At 33.1% G+C, this 15,647-nt stretch overlaps 1 protein-coding gene and 1 long non-coding RNA gene across 9 annotated transcripts in view; one reads left to right on the top strand and one right to left on the bottom strand.

Moving 5' to 3' along the window:
* lrrfip1b (leucine rich repeat (in FLII) interacting protein 1b) overlaps positions 1-15,360 on the bottom strand; it is a 28,247-nt gene extending 12,887 nt beyond the window's left edge. Inside the window, exons 1-6 of one of the 7 annotated variants that reach the window (XM_077606305.1) lie at positions 14,751-15,360; positions 13,358-13,444; positions 11,509-11,556; positions 10,966-11,010; positions 10,764-10,814; positions 10,521-10,598 (exon numbers count right to left, since the gene is read on the bottom strand). In XM_077606305.1, the coding sequence (XP_077462431.1) occupies positions 10,521-10,598; positions 10,764-10,814; positions 10,966-11,010; positions 11,509-11,556; positions 13,358-13,444; positions 14,751-14,840 (399 nt within the window). In that variant the 5' untranslated portion in view covers positions 14,841-15,360. The remainder of the gene's footprint in view (positions 1-10,520; positions 10,599-10,763; positions 10,815-10,965; positions 11,011-11,508; positions 11,557-13,357; positions 13,445-14,750) is intronic. The other 6 variants (XM_077606354.1, XM_077606318.1, XM_077606311.1 and 3 more) reach the window with 6 other exon arrangements.
* LOC144078176 (uncharacterized) lies at positions 8,212-8,991 on the top strand. Of its 2 annotated transcripts, none has more exons than XR_013301192.1 (4): positions 8,212-8,224; positions 8,307-8,365; positions 8,459-8,526; positions 8,615-8,991. It is a non-coding gene; the product is annotated as an uncharacterized LOC144078176 (long non-coding RNA). The 2 variants fall into 2 exon arrangements; XR_013301193.1 differs by having other exon boundaries at positions 8,214-8,224; positions 8,315-8,365; positions 8,615-8,990.
* Positions 15,361-15,647: the final 287 nt, after the last annotated feature.

Genomic DNA, 15,647 nt, shown 5'->3' with positions numbered 1-15,647 from the left:
TCTTTAAAAACGACATAGTATAGTAAGGCTTTTTATTTACAAAAAAGACCATGTATAGTAAGTCTTTTTTCTTAAAAAATGACCATGTATAGTAAGGCTTTTTTGTTTAAAAAAGACCATGTATAGTAAGGCTTTTTTTCTTAAAAAACGACATAGTATAGTAAGGCTTTTTTTCTTAAAAAATGACATAGTATTGTAAGGCTTTTTTCTTTAAAAAAACGACATAGTATTGTAAGGCTTTTTTTCGTAAAAAACGACATAGTATAGTAAGGCTTTTTTCTTAAAAAACAACATAGTATAGGCTTTTTTCTTTAAAGACGACATAGTATAGTAAGGCTTATTTTCTTTAAAAACAACACAGTATAGTAAGGCTTTTTTGTCTTTAAAAACGACATAGTATAGTAAGGCTTTTTATTTACAAAAAAGACCATGTATAGTCAGGCTTTTTTCTTAAAAAACGACATAGTATAGTAAGGCTTTTTTTCTTAAAAAATGACATAGTATTGTAAGGCTTTTTTCTTTAAAAAAACAACATAGTATTGTAAGGCTTTTTTTTTGTAAAAAACGACATAGTATAGTAAGGCTTTTTTCTTAAAAAACAACATAGTATAGGCTTTTTTCTTTAAAGACGACATAGTATAGTAAGGCTTATTTTCTTTAAAAACGACACAGTATAGTAAGGCTTTTTTGTCTTTAAAAACGACATAGTATAGTAAGGCTTTTTATTTACAAAAAAGACCATGTATAGTAAGTCTTTTTTCTTAAAAAATGACCATGTATAGTAAGGCTTTTTTGTTTAAAAAAGACCATGTATAGTAAGGCTTTTTTTCTTAAAAAACGACATAGTATAGTAAGGCTTTTTTCTTTAAAAAAACGACATAGTATTGTAAGGCTTTTTTTCGTAAAAAACGACATAGTATAGTAAGGCTTTTTTCTTAAAAAACAACATAGTATAGGCTTTTTTCTTTAAAGACGACATAGTATAGTAAGGGTTATTTTCTTTAAAAACAACACAGTATAGTAAGGCTTTTTTGTCTTTAAAAACGACATAGTATAGTAAGGCTTTTTATTTACAAAAAAGACCATGTATAGTAAGTCTTTTTTCTTAAAAAATGACCATGTATAGTAAGGCTTTTTTGTTTAAAAAAGACCATGTATAGTAAGGCTTTTTTTCTTAAAAAACGACATAGTATAGTAAGGCTTTTTTTCTTAAAAAATGACATAGTATTGTAAGGCTTTTTTCTTTAAAAAAAACGACATAGTATTGTAAGGCTTTTTTTCGTAAAAAACGACATAGTATAGTAAGGCTTTTTTCTTAAAAAACAACATAGTATAGGCTTTTTTCTTTAAAGACGACATAGTATAGTAAGGCTTATTTTCTTTAAAAACAACACAGTATAGTAAGGCTTTTTTGTCTTTAAAAACGACATAGTATAGTAAGGCTTTTTATTTACAAAAAAGACCATGTATAGTAAGTCTTTTTTCTTAAAAAATGACCATGTATAGTAAGGCTTTTTTGTTTAAAAAAGACCATGTATAGTAAGGCTTTTTTTCTTAAAAAACGACATAGTATAGTAAGGCTTTTTTTCTTAAAAAATGACATAGTATTGTAAGGCTTTTTTCTTTAAAAAAACGACATAGTATTGTAAGGCTTTTTTTCGTAAAAAACGACATAGTATAGTAAGGCTTTTTTCTTAAAAAACAACATAGTATAGGCTTTTTTCTTTAAAGACGACATAGTATAGTAAGGCTTATTTTCTTTAAAAACAACACAGTATAGTAAGGCTTTTTTGTCTTTAAAAACGACATAGTATAGTAAGGCTTTTTATTTACAAAAAAGACCATGTATAGTAAGGCTTTTTTCTTAAAAAACGACATAGTATAGTAAGGCTTTTTTTCTTAAAAAATGACATAGTATTGTAAGGCTTTTTTCTTTAAAAAAACAACATAGTATTGTAAGGCTTTTTTTTGTAAAAAACGACATAGTATAGTAAGGCTTTTTTCTTAAAAAACAACATAGTATAGGCTTTTTTCTTTAAAGACGACATAGTATAGTAAGGCTTATTTTCTTTAAAAACAACACAGTATAGTAAGGCTTTTTTGTCTTTAAAAACGACATAGTATAGTAAGGCTTTTTATTTACAAAAAAGACCATGTATAGTAAGGCTTTTTTCTTAAAAAATGACCATGTATAGTAAGGCTTTTTTGTTTAAAAAAGACCATGTATAGTAAGGCTTTTTTTCTTAAAAAACGACATAGTATAGTAAGGCTTTTTTTCTTAAAAAATGACATAGTATTGTAAGGCTTTTTTCTTTAAAAAAACGACATAGTATTGTAAGGCTTTTTTTCGTAAAAAACGACATAGTATAGTAAGGCTTTTTTCTTAAAAAACAACATAGTATAGGCTTTTTTCTTTAAAGACGACATAGTATAGTAAGGCTTATTTTCTTTAAAAACGACACAGTATAGTAAGGCTTTTTTGTCTTTAAAAACGACATAGTATAGTAAGGCTTTTTATTTACAAAAAAGACCATGTATAGTAAGTCTTTTTTCTTAAAAAATGACCATGTATAGTAAGGCTTTTTTGTTTAAAAAAGACCATGTATAGTAAGGCTTTTTTTCTTAAAAAACGACATAGTATAGTAAGGCTTTTTTTCTTAAAAAATGACATAGTATTGTAAGGCTTTTTTCTTTAAAAAAAACGACATAGTATTGTAAGGCTTTTTTTCGTAAAAAACGACATAGTATAGTAAGGCTTTTTTCTTAAAAAACAACATAGTATAGGCTTTTTTCTTTAAAGACGACATAGTATAGTAAGGCTTATTTTCTTTAAAAACAACACAGTATAGTAAGGCTTTTTTGTCTTTAAAAACGACATAGTATAGTAAGGCTTTTTATTTACAAAAAAGACCATGTATAGTAAGTCTTTTTTCTTAAAAAATGACCATGTATAGTAAGGCTTTTTTGTTTAAAAAAGACCATGTATAGTAAGGCTTTTTTTCTTAAAAAACGACATAGTATAGTAAGGCTTTTTTTCTTAAAAAATGACATAGTATTGTAAGGCTTTTTTCTTTAAAAAAACGACATAGTATTGTAAGGCTTTTTTTCGTAAAAAAACGACATAGTATAGTAAGGCTTTTTTCTTAAAAAACAACATAGTATAGGCTTTTTTCTTTAAAGACGACATAGTATAGTAAGGCTTATTTTCTTTAAAAACAACACAGTATAGTAAGGCTTTTTTGTCTTTAAAAACGACATAGTATAGTAAGGCTTTTTATTTACAAAAAAAGACCATGTATAGTAAGTCTTTTTTCTTAAAAAATGACCATGTATAGTAAGGCTTTTTTGTTTAAAAAAGACCATGTATAGTAAGGCTTTTTTTCTTAAAAAACGACATAGTATAGTAAGGCTTTTTTTCTTAAAAAATGACATAGTATTGTAAGGCTTTTTTCTTTAAAAAAACGACATAGTATTGTAAGGCTTTTTTTCTTAAAAAACGACATAGTATAGTAAGGCTTTTTTCTTAAAAAACAACATAGTATAGGCTTTTTTCTTTAAAGACGACATAGTATAGTAAGGCTTATTTTCTTTAAAAACAACACAGTATAGTAAGGCTTTTTTGTCTTTAAAAACGACATAGTATAGTAAGGCTTTTTATTTACAAAAAAGACCATGTATAGTCAGGCTTTTTTCTTAAAAAATGACCATGTATAGTAAGGCTTTTTTGTTTAAAAAAGACCATGTATAGTAAGGCTTTTTTTCTTAAAAAACGACATAGTATAGTAAGGCTTTTTTTCTTAAAAAATGACATAGTATTGTAAGGCTTTTTTCTTTAAAAAAAACGACATAGTATTGTAAGGCTTTTTTTCGTAAAAAACGACATAGTATAGTAAGGCTTTTTTCTTAAAAAACAACATAGTATAGGCTTTTTTCTTTAAAGACGACATAGTATAGTAAGGCTTATTTTCTTTAAAAACAACACAGTATAGTAAGGCTTTTTTGTCTTTAAAAACGACATAGTATAGTAAGGCTTTTTATTTACAAAAAAGACCATGTATAGTAAGGCTTTTTTCTTAAAAAACGACATAGTATAGTAAGGCTTTTTTTCTTAAAAAATGACATAGTATTGTAAGGCTTTTTTCTTTAAAAAAAACAACATAGTATTGTAAGGCTTTTTTTTGTAAAAAACGACATAGTATAGTAAGGCTTTTTTCTTAAAAAACAACATAGTATAGGCTTTTTTCTTTAAAGACGACATAGTATAGTAAGGCTTATTTTCTTTAAAAACAACACAGTATAGTAAGGCTTTTTTGTCTTTAAAAACGACATAGTATAGTAAGGCTTTTTATTTACAAAAAAGACCATGTATAGTAAGGCTTTTTTCTTAAAAAATGACCATGTATAGTAAGGCTTTTTAGTTTAAAAAAGACCATGTATAGTAAGGCTTTTTTTCTTAAAAAACGACATAGTATAGTAAGGCTTTTTTTCTTAAAAAATGACATAGTATTGTAAGGCTTTTTTCTTTAAAAAAACGACATAGTATTGTAAGGCTTTTTTTCGTAAAAAACGACATAGTATAGTAAGGCTTTTTTCTTAAAAAACAACATAGTATAGGCTTTTTTCTTTAAAGACGACATAGTATAGTAAGGCTTATTTTCTTTAAAAACAACACAGTATAGTAAGGCTTTTTTGTCTTTAAAAACGACATAGTATAGTAAGGCTTTTTATTTACAAAAAAGACCATGTATAGTAAGGCTTTTTTCTTAAAAAATGACCATGTATAGTAAGGCTTTTTTGTTTAAAAAAGACCATGTATAGTAAGGCTTTTTTTCTTAAAAAACGACATAGTATAGTAAGGCTTTTTTTCTTAAAAAATGACATAGTATTGTAAGGCTTTTTTCTTTAAAAAAAACGACATAGTATTGTAAGGCTTTTTTCGTAAAAAACGACATAGTATAGTAAGGCTTTTTTCTTAAAAAACAACATAGTATAGGCTTTTTTCTTTAAAGACGACATAGTATAGTAAGGCTTATTTTCTTTAAAAACGACACAGTATAGTAAGGCTTTTTTGTCTTTAAAAACGACATAGTATAGTAAGGCTTTTTATTTACAAAAAAGACCATGTATAGTAAGTCTTTTTTCTTAAAAAATGACCATGTATAGTAAGGCTTTTTTGTTTAAAAAAGACCATGTATAGTAAGGCTTTTTTTCTTAAAAAACGACATAGTATAGTAAGGCTTTTTTTCTTAAAAAATGACATAGTATAGTAAGGCTTTTTTCTTAAAAAACAACATAGTATAGGCTTTTTTCTTTAAAGACGACATAGTATAGTAAGGCTTATTTTCTTTAAAAACAACACAGTATAGTAAGGCTTTTTTGTCTTTAAAAACGACATAGTATAGTAAGGCTTTTTATTTACAAAAAAGACCATGTATAGTAAGGCTTTTTTCTTAAAAAATGACCATGTATAGTAAGGCTTTTTTGTTTAAAAAAGACCATGTATAGTAAGGCTTTTTTTCTTAAAAAACGACATAGTATAGTAAGGCTTTTTTTCTTAAAAAATGACATAGTATTGTAAGGCTTTTTTCTTTAAAAAAACGACATAGTATTGTAAGGCTTTTTTTCGTAAAAAACGACATAGTATAGTAAGGCTTTTTTCTTAAAAAACAACATAGTATAGGCTTTTTTCTTTAAAGACGACATAGTATAGTAAGGCTTATTTTCTTTAAAAACGACACAGTATAGTAAGGCTTTTTTGTCTTTAAAAACGACATAGTATAGTAAGGCTTTTTATTTACAAAAAAGACCATGTATAGTAAGTCTTTTTTCTTAAAAAATGACCATGTATAGTAAGGCTTTTTTGTTTAAAAAAGACCATGTATAGTAAGGCTTTTTTTCTTAAAAAACGACATAGTATAGTAAGGCTTTTTTTCTTAAAAAATGACATAGTATTGTAAGGCTTTTTTCTTTAAAAAAACGACATAGTATTGTAAGGCTTTTTTTCGTAAAAAACGACATAGTATAGTAAGGCTTTTTTCTTAAAAAACAACATAGTATAGGCTTTTTTCTTTAAAGACGACATAGTATAGTAAGGCTTATTTTCTTTAAAAACAACACAGTATAGTAAGGCTTTTTTGTCTTTAAAAACGACATAGTATAGTAAGGCTTTTTATTTACAAAAAAGACCATGTATAGTAAGGCTTTTTTCTTAAAAAATGACCATGTATAGTAAGGCTTTTTTGTTTAAAAAAGACCATGTATAGTAAGGCTTTTTTTCTTAAAAAACGACATAGTATAGTAAGGCTTTTTTTCTTAAAAAATGACATAGTATTGTAAGGCTTTTTTCTTTAAAAAAAACGACATAGTATTGTAAGGCTTTTTTCGTAAAAAACGACATAGTATAGTAAGGCTTTTTTCTTAAAAAACAACATAGTATAGGCTTTTTTCTTTAAAGACGACATAGTATAGTAAGGCTTATTTTCTTTAAAAACGACACAGTATAGTAAGGCTTTTTTGTCTTTAAAAATGACATAGTATAGTAAGGCTTTTTATTTACAAAAAAGACCATGTATAGTAAGTCTTTTTTCTTAAAAAATGACCATGTATAGTAAGGCTTTTTTGTTTAAAAAAGACCATGTATAGTAAGGCTTTTTTTCTTAAAAAACGACATAGTATAGTAAGGCTTTTTTTCTTAAAAAATGACATAGTATTGTAAGGCTTTTTTCTTAAAAAAAACGACATAGTATTGTAAGGCTTTTTTTCGTAAAAAACGACATAGTATAGTAAGGCTTTTTTCTTAAAAAACAACATAGTATGGGCTTTTTTCTTTAAAGACGACATAGTATAGTAAGGCTTATTTTCTTTAAAAACAACACAGTATAGTAAGGCTTTTTTATCTTTAAAAACGACATAGTATAGTAAGGCTTTTTATTTACAAAAAAGACCATGTATAGTAAGTCTTTTTTCTTAAAAAATGACCATGTATAGTAAGGCTTTTTTGTTTAAAAAAGACCATGTATAGTAAGGCTTTTTTTCTTAAAAAACGACATAGTATAGTAAGGCTTTTTTTCTTAAAAAATGACATAGTATTGTAAGGCTTTTTTCTTTAAAAAAACGACATAGTATTGTAAGGCTTTTTTTCGTAAAAAAACGACATAGTATAGTAAGGCTTTTTTCTTAAAAAACAACATAGTATAGGCTTTTTTCTTTAAAGACGACATAGTATAGTAAGGCTTATTTTCTTTAAAAACAACACAGTATAGTAAGGCTTTTTTGTCTTTAAAAACGACATAGTATAGTAAGGCTTTTTATTTACAAAAAAAGACCATGTATAGTAAGTCTTTTTTCTTAAAAAATGACCATGTATAGTAAGGCTTTTTTGTTTAAAAAAGACCATGTATAGTAAGGCTTTTTTTCTTAAAAAACGACATAGTATAGTAAGGCTTTTTTTCTTAAAAAATGACATAGTATTGTAAGGCTTTTTTCTTTAAAAAAACGACATAGTATTGTAAGGCTTTTTTTCTTAAAAAACGACATAGTATAGTAAGGCTTTTTTCTTAAAAAACAACATAATATAGGCTTTTTTCTTTAAAGACGACATAGTATAGTAAGGCTTATTTTCTTTAAAAACGACACAGTATAGTAAGGCTTTTTTGTCTTTAAAAACGACATAGTATAGTAAGGCTTTTTATTTACAAAAAAGACCATGTATAGTAAGTCTTTTTTCTTAAAAAATGACCATGTATAGTAAGGCTTTTTTGTTTAAAAAAGACCATGTATAGTAAGGCTTTTTTTCTTAAAAAACGACATAGTATAGTAAGGCTTTTTTTCTTAAAAAATGACATAGTATTGTAAGGCTTTTTTCTTAAAAAAAACGACATAGTATTGTAAGGCTTTTTTTCGTAAAAAACGACATAGTATAGTAAGGCTTTTTTCTTAAAAAACAACATAGTATAGGCTTTTTTCTTTAAAGACGACATAGTATAGTAAGGCTTATTTTCTTTAAAAACGACACAGTATAGTAAGGCTTTTTTGTCTTTAAAAACGACATAGTATAGTAAGGCTTTTTATTTACAAAAAAGACCATGTATAGTAAGGCTTTTTTCTTAAAAAAATGACCATGTATAATAAGAAGAATAAATCTGACTTCTGATTCTTAACTTCTAGTTGTTGCTGTGGTCCACTGGCAAAATCATTGGGTCAGAACATGAGGCGGGAATCAGGAGTGAGTTCAATTCCACTCGTTGCAATTCTCAAATTGTTTATTGAGGTAATGAAAAGGATAAATACAACTTCCAACTTTACAGTGGTGCAGTGGCAAAGACAATGGGTCAGAACTTCAGGTGGACTCAAGTTCAAATCAGAAGTGAGTTTGATTCCACTCTTTGCAATTCTCAAATTGTTTATTGAGGTAATGAAAAGGATAAATATAACTTCCAATCACATCACATCATTTCAGAAGACACTGTGGTCCAGTGGCAAGAACAATGGGTTGAAATTGAAGTTGGACACAAGTTCAAATCTGGAGTGAGTTCAAGTCCACTCTTTGCAAATCTCAAATTGTTTATTGAGGTGATGAAAATGATAAATATAACTTCCAATCATTTCATTTCAGAAGTCACTGTGGTCCAGTGGCAAAGACAATGGGTCAGACAGACCTCAAGTTAGTGGATTTGACTGCCATGTGGGAGATGGGGTTCGAATCCTGCTCTCGTTTGACTAATCACTGCACTAGTAGTTCAGTAAATGGGTAATCCTTTTTTCATTCAAATAAAGACTTAGTCATTTTTTTCAGCAAAACAATATTTCCGGTCAGCCTTCGGCTGACTGCCGACACCATAGAGTCGTTGACTGGCGACACCGGGACGTGAACCCTCGACACCCACGTCGCAGGCAGGTGACTTACCCACTACACCACGAGGCGGCCCGCCTATACATGATTGGAAGTTATATTTATCCTTTTCATTACCTAAATAAACAATTTGAGAATTGCAAAGAGTGGAATTGAACTCATTCCTGATTTGAACTTGAGTCCATCTGAAGTTCTGACCCATTGTCTTTGCCACTGGACCACAGTGACTTCTGAAATGATGTGATTGGAAGTTATATCTATCCTTTTCATTACCTCAATAAACAATTTGAGAATTGCAAAGAGTGGAATTGAACACTCCTGATTTGAACTTGAGTCCACCAGAAGTTCTGACCATTTGTCTTTGCAACTGGACCACAGTGACTTCTGAAATGAAGTGATTGGAAGCTATATTTATCCTTTTCATTACCTCAATAAACAATTTGTGAATTGCAAAGAGTGGAATTGAACTCACTCCTGATTCCCACCTCAAGTTCTGAACCAATATTTTTGCCACTGGACCACAGCAATAACTAGGAGAAGAATCAGAAGTCAGATTTATTCTCCGACTTTCTTAGCCTTACTATAATATGTCGATTTTTTAAAGAAAAAAGCCTTACTATATACAGACGCTCCACTACTTACGAACATTCAACTTACGAACAACGGTACATACGAACATGTCTGCAAATTGCGTTCAAGTCCAAAAATGTTCGCAAGTCCAATTTTGTATTTCGCGCCTTTTTCGGAGTAGTACTTCTTTCCGCCGCTAATACCGACGCCTGGCGCTGTGAGAGCTCAGCTCACCCAGCATCTACCTTCTTCTTCGTTGCAGTGCGGAAGTGCGTGAATGTATCTCCAGTGTGCAAAGAACCTTTTTCATTTGTATCATTAAATATCTCATGCATCCAATATTGAATATGCTTGGTAAAAAGCTAAAGGCTTCTATTGAGGGAGTTGCAAGGAAGAGGCAAGCCATTTCATTTGAAACGAGTGGCAATAATAACGAAGCTTGATGCGCGTGAGAGTGGTGAGCGTTTCACGGGCATTGAATCGTTCGACCGTCAGTACCATTTATAAACAGAAAGATCGAGCAGCAGGACCCAAAAATTGAACGTTGCACAAAGTTTGCAAATCAATTGAATGATGCCATACAGTGCTACTGCATCATTTATGATGAAAAAAAGAAGAAAACTGTGCAATCGTCATTAGGTCGCTTCTTTTGGCCAGTTTCTAATACATAAATCTCTCTCTCTCTCTACAGTACTGTACATATTCTCTCCATTTTATTAAATGTTTTTTTTTCAGTACAAACCAATGTGTGTTACTTATACAAGCCTTAAACATACAAATGCACTTATATAAACCTTCAATATACTTATATCGGCCTTAAACATAAATTATAATACAAAATATAGCACTGAATCAACTTACAAACAAATTCAACTTATGAACAATCGCTCGGAACCAATTGCGTTTGTAAGTAGGGGAGCGTCTGTATGTATTTTGACTTTTAAATTTGTAGTATGGCTCACAAGGACTGACATTGGAAAATATGAATTGTTTGTGGCTCTCTTCGTCAAAAAGGTTCCCGACCCCTGGTCTAAACCAACACACTTATTCCCAGTCAGATGTAAAAACATCCAAATTTACGGGACAAAACAAAGCTTACCACAGGGCTTGCACGAGCTGAACTAGCTCGAGAGGATGCCCGGGAGCATGAACCAAGAAAAGAGCTGTAGTCTGAAGGCTTGGGTGCAAAAAGTAGAGGACAAAGGAGGACAAGGAGCAGAGATAGGTGGATGGAACCAAACGATACATAGAGGGTGAATACTTAGTAAAAAGACATAGTAGAGGCAGAAAAAGAAAGAGAAGGCCTATTAAATTCAAAGTGGGCCTAATGAAATAAAGTCACCTTCAGACTGCCACGACTTCCCACGGACATCCGCTCTTCATCATCTGACAGCTGAAAACACAGACAAAAACAGACTGCGTCAAAAAATGCATTGCTGATGTGCTGACACATTGCCCGGGGATTTCTCTGCTTTTTTTCCATGAGTAAAATTTTCTCCAAAGAAAGGGTATGACAGCAGAAAAAAGGCTGAAAAGGTACAGACCGAAGCAATTCTCCGTGAGTGGCGGGAATAGCGCTCGCCTTCCTCCTGAAAGGCCGCGAAGAAGAAAAGAAAGAGAGGAAGATGTTACCATGTAGTCAGGAGTCACACAGAAGGACAATTACAGGACGTGAAATGCTTAATACGATGCCTGTCATGCAGATTGAAAAACACAAACATTCCAAATAAGACTAATTAAAAATAATATATGACGACCACGTAGCAAAGCTTGAAAGTAAAATTAGAATGTGGCAGACCTTCATCACTGCTAAATGGGCACAAACAGCAATCATAATAAAAAGCTGACATGCAGTGGAGATGACTTCTTAAAATCTTTCCACCTCCATACAGGTGCATCTAGACTAGTGACATCCATCGTAAATGGGAACATTTGCACAATATCAAACCACTGGACAGCAATTTATTTAAAAAGCACAATGATAAAGTCAACACAAAACAACTCTTTTATACTGGGTTGTTGTTTTAGGGGTGAAAAATAGGAGGTAGGAGGTTTTCATGCGCTAGCCGCTCATGCCGTGGTCGTACCATCCACTGTTCAATGTGACCCCATTTATAATCCACACCATAATACTTCTGTAGAGGAAAGGAGCAGATATTAGTTTGCACTTTTGAAAAGAGCTTTCCTCCACTGTTTTAAAGCATTTAACTGCTCTTTTTAGACCCACACAATACTGCGTTCTGAAAAGTTATCAACACTGAGGTTACCAAAAAAGGAAACTGGACACATTTCTTGAAAAAAAGGTTGCTTGAGGCCTTTACAGTTCTTTAGTAAACAATAGTATGCATGTATATACTTCACAGTGTTTAACGGTGAGCAGCCTAAACTAGTTCAACTTCCAACATGTTGGCATAATCTCGCTTACCATTAGCAGAAATTGACTACACCATTTTATCGACCGGACATAAGTTGCGATGATCGCAAAATAATGCCATTATTCATACCTCAATTTCACAAACAATCCAGGCAAGACCCTTTATCACGCCGACCTGTTTAAAAACCCTAGGCACGTTGTTAACAAATTCTTCATTAGAAGACAGGTGGTGCTTTCCTGCTTCGGGGTCCCCACTTTTTAAGCCTAACTGCCGGTTTGATGTCTTCCTACTTCAAGCATGTTCAAGTGCAATTGTAATTAGAAGCGCTTATGAAAATGGTTCAAATAAAGAGCACACAGACAAAGAGTAACAGGTTAGAGAAAGACAGACAAGTGACTCACCGCAGAATGGTTGTAATGACTGATGATTGAAGAACAGTCTCATTGTTACCTCTTCTACTTTCTGACCTCTGGCCCTCTGAGAGGGTGTGTCACATGATTGCTTAGTGTCACTCAATGGGAATTAGTTGATTAGTGTTGATGAGTGGAAAAGTTTGATTTCTTATAATGTTTACGGTGAAAACATTTGTGATGATATCATCATAATGACCTCACTTACTTGACTTTTTGAATTATTTAATAATCTTAAATTTGGTCAAATGGCGGTGTACTGTTAAAGAAATTAAAATGTTTCTCCATTCATTCATCTTCCATACCGACCATCCTCGAAAGGGTTGCGGGGATTGCCGGAGCCAAATCCAGCTGTCTTCGGGCGAAAGGCAGACTACAACCCTAGACTGGTCGCCAGTCAGTCGTAGGGCACACAGAGGGACAAAAACCGAAGTCAGGCGAGTGAACCTCTACACCACGAGGCGGCATGTTTTTCTATATGTAAATTCATATTTATCTAGAAAATAGTAGACATAAGAAAAGTTCAATATTTATCACGCAACTAGCCACAATTTCAGCTGTGTGTTAGAGACAAAATGGTAGTAGTAATGCTATGGAATTCATAAAGGAGTAGTAAGTGTATATAAATAAGGCGGACGGGAATTTGAGCGATCCAGGCAAAATATTCAAAACATTAATGTTGCACATAGTAAAAATGAAAATGAAATTGGATATAGTTAGTATCATTTCAAGTACCTCTGTCATCTGAGGGGCTGCTTTCTTAAATGTGATAGACTGGATTTTCCATTCCTAATTGTCCCTAGGCATGTGTGAGGGTGAATGGTTATTGTCTCTTGCTCTTGCCATTAAACCACAAATGAATAATCATATCTCAATCACAAGCTGCTTCTCCCAAAACAGATGTACAGTACGTTGTAGTGCCAACTTGACTGAACTGTATTGGCTGCTATAAACATCTAAGAAGAAAAAGATCAGTGTCACGGTACCTTGATTTAAGGTACTCACTCATTGTGTTGCCGTCAAAGGAAGCGAATGAGTGAAGAGGTTTTTTTGTTCTAAAACAAGCTTCTGAGATGTCGCCGCTCAATCAGATTGGGTGGTAAATGACGGCAAAAATGTTCTCAGGAAATGAAAGCAGAGCGACGCCTCACCTCTTTTTGTTGCCTCTCCAGCTCCTTCATCCGAATCTCTCTGGCCTCCGCCCTTGCCACTCGTCTGGCTGCCAATCGTCCCTCCGCCTGTCACGTAGATTCACCATATCACGAACCACATCAGTTGTTCTTCAACTTTTTTGCTTGCGTGGTTGCTCAGCAATGAAACTAGATTCTTCGAATTAAGTGATAATTTGACTGCTGCTGACAAAATAAACACTTGAATGTTTCGAGCAATATCCTGTTCGTGACTGAAAAGGGTTGTAACAACAAAGTAATAAAAAGTGACCATTCATGATTGTGTTTGTTTGTCCAATTGGACGTGTGGATGTGTGGTCATTGTTCCCCCATGCAAATGTTTTGGTGAAAAAAATGAAACTCACAGTCTACAGTTAAAAATAAAGGATGCCATTTCATTTGTAATTGATTGCACTGGTGTTTAGATATAAGTTATGGCATGTATAAAGAATGCAGTTTAATTGCATTCCCAAAGTCAATTGCATTCCCTGCAGCAAAATGTTTCTGGCCATAAACAAATACTTTGATCCAATCATAATGCAGAATTGACTCCCACTTGTCCAAAACATTGACTGAAGTAATGAGCAAGCATAACTGCATGTGAATATGAAAAGAATTGTTCTCTCAAGCCTATAAACACACTGGCAGGCTGCTTTTGATCATTCATTCAACTTCTAAGACTGGAGAAGGATGTAAAAAGTGATGTCATTTCTAATAGTTGTACTTTAAAATATAAACATATAAAGTATAATATCACATTTTGTTGAAGATCTCAGACTGTATCTATTCCAAATCAGGCCAAGTCTAATATAAGAAAGGAGTTTTCTTGGGGTGGGGAACAGGAAATTTGGGAGAACCTGCAGTCTTGATTCCCACCCTAAATAGAGACTGATTGAGAAATGAGCCCCAAAGCTCCAGTCTGTTTACCCCCGCTACTAACCTGACCTAGTATGTGCAAATGTGTGTGTGTGCGTGTGCGTGTGTATGTGTGACCCTCATTCTTTAATCCTCTGACCATTAATCTGCAACCCAGCAGTCACGTGACTCGTCTGACACACACGTTCTGTCTACACCGACCGTGATACATTCTTTCACATATTCATCCAGACAGTTTTTTTTGTATTCTAATCACCCCTACAAACTCTTAGGTCACTATAATCAAAAGCATAAAAAGATCTAAATTTCTCATCATATTAGAAATAATAATGTAGTCATTTTATTGCATATATTTGCTATCAAGCATAATTAGTCACTGTAGGATAACAATATTTCAAACAATAATAAGAGAAATATTGAAACCAAAATTGTAGTTGCTAGTTTTCATCATGACAGTGCAATAAGACATAATTAATTTCCCGGCCTTGACGGGACTCACGTCGCGGGCAATCTTTTGAAGAGCATCGTCCTCTGCAGTCAGCTTGTCCGGGTTCGGCAGCCTCTTTCTGCCGGTTCCCTGAGTCCCCATAGCCCGCAGAAACGTCCCTTCTGGACCGGTCTTGGCTTTACAAGCTTCCCGAGCACCTGCCAGTCGCGTCGAGCATTAAAGTAGCGCTCCTGCGCTTGGTCTTCAAGTCCTTCTACGGGCCCAAAAGTCTCATTGAAGGTTCGGTGTCGTTCTGGGCTAAGCTAGCGTTAGCCCCGTGTCGGAACCAGAAAAACCTCCAAACCGGCTCTGTCACAATTGTCGTCGCTCCGCCGCCCCGAAAACTCGTTAATCCGCCTTTGTCAACATCCGCCGTGAGCCCGGTAGCCGTCTACGTTGCTTCCGGGACGCGGAGGTGCAAATCACGCTTCATGACGACAGGTGATGACGAATGCCTTACCTTCCGCAGTAAGGTGCCACTTGCTGGGCAATTGTTACATAGTATGTATACTCAAGTCCTCCGCAAGAACCCCCGCCACCAAGGAAAGGGTCCTTAATTGTTAACCCTTTCCGGGGACCTGGTGGCCACTGTGGACATTCATTCATTTTCTGAACAGCTTATCCTCACCAGGGGCGCAGGGGGTGCTGGAGTCTATCCCAGCCAACTGAATTGGTGGCCAGCCAATCACAGGGCACAAGGAGACGGCTAACAATTCACGCCGGTACTCATGCCAAGGGCCAATTTAGAGTGTTCAACCAGCCTACTCAGCATGTTTTGGGGATGTGGGAGGAAACCGGAGTACCAAATGAAAAACACTGGGAATACAATCACCCATGCTGCGCTTTCCTTGGGTTTTCAACATATCAAGAACATTTCAAGATGACATATTAAAATATATGAATTATTTT

This window comes from Stigmatopora argus, chromosome 1, assembly GCF_051989625.1.
Source record: "Stigmatopora argus isolate UIUO_Sarg chromosome 1, RoL_Sarg_1.0, whole genome shotgun sequence".
NCBI classification, from domain to species: domain Eukaryota; kingdom Metazoa; phylum Chordata; class Actinopteri; order Syngnathiformes; family Syngnathidae; genus Stigmatopora; species Stigmatopora argus.
Note: the sequence above shows the minus strand (reverse complement) of the source record. Positions and strands in the feature narration are given on the sequence as shown.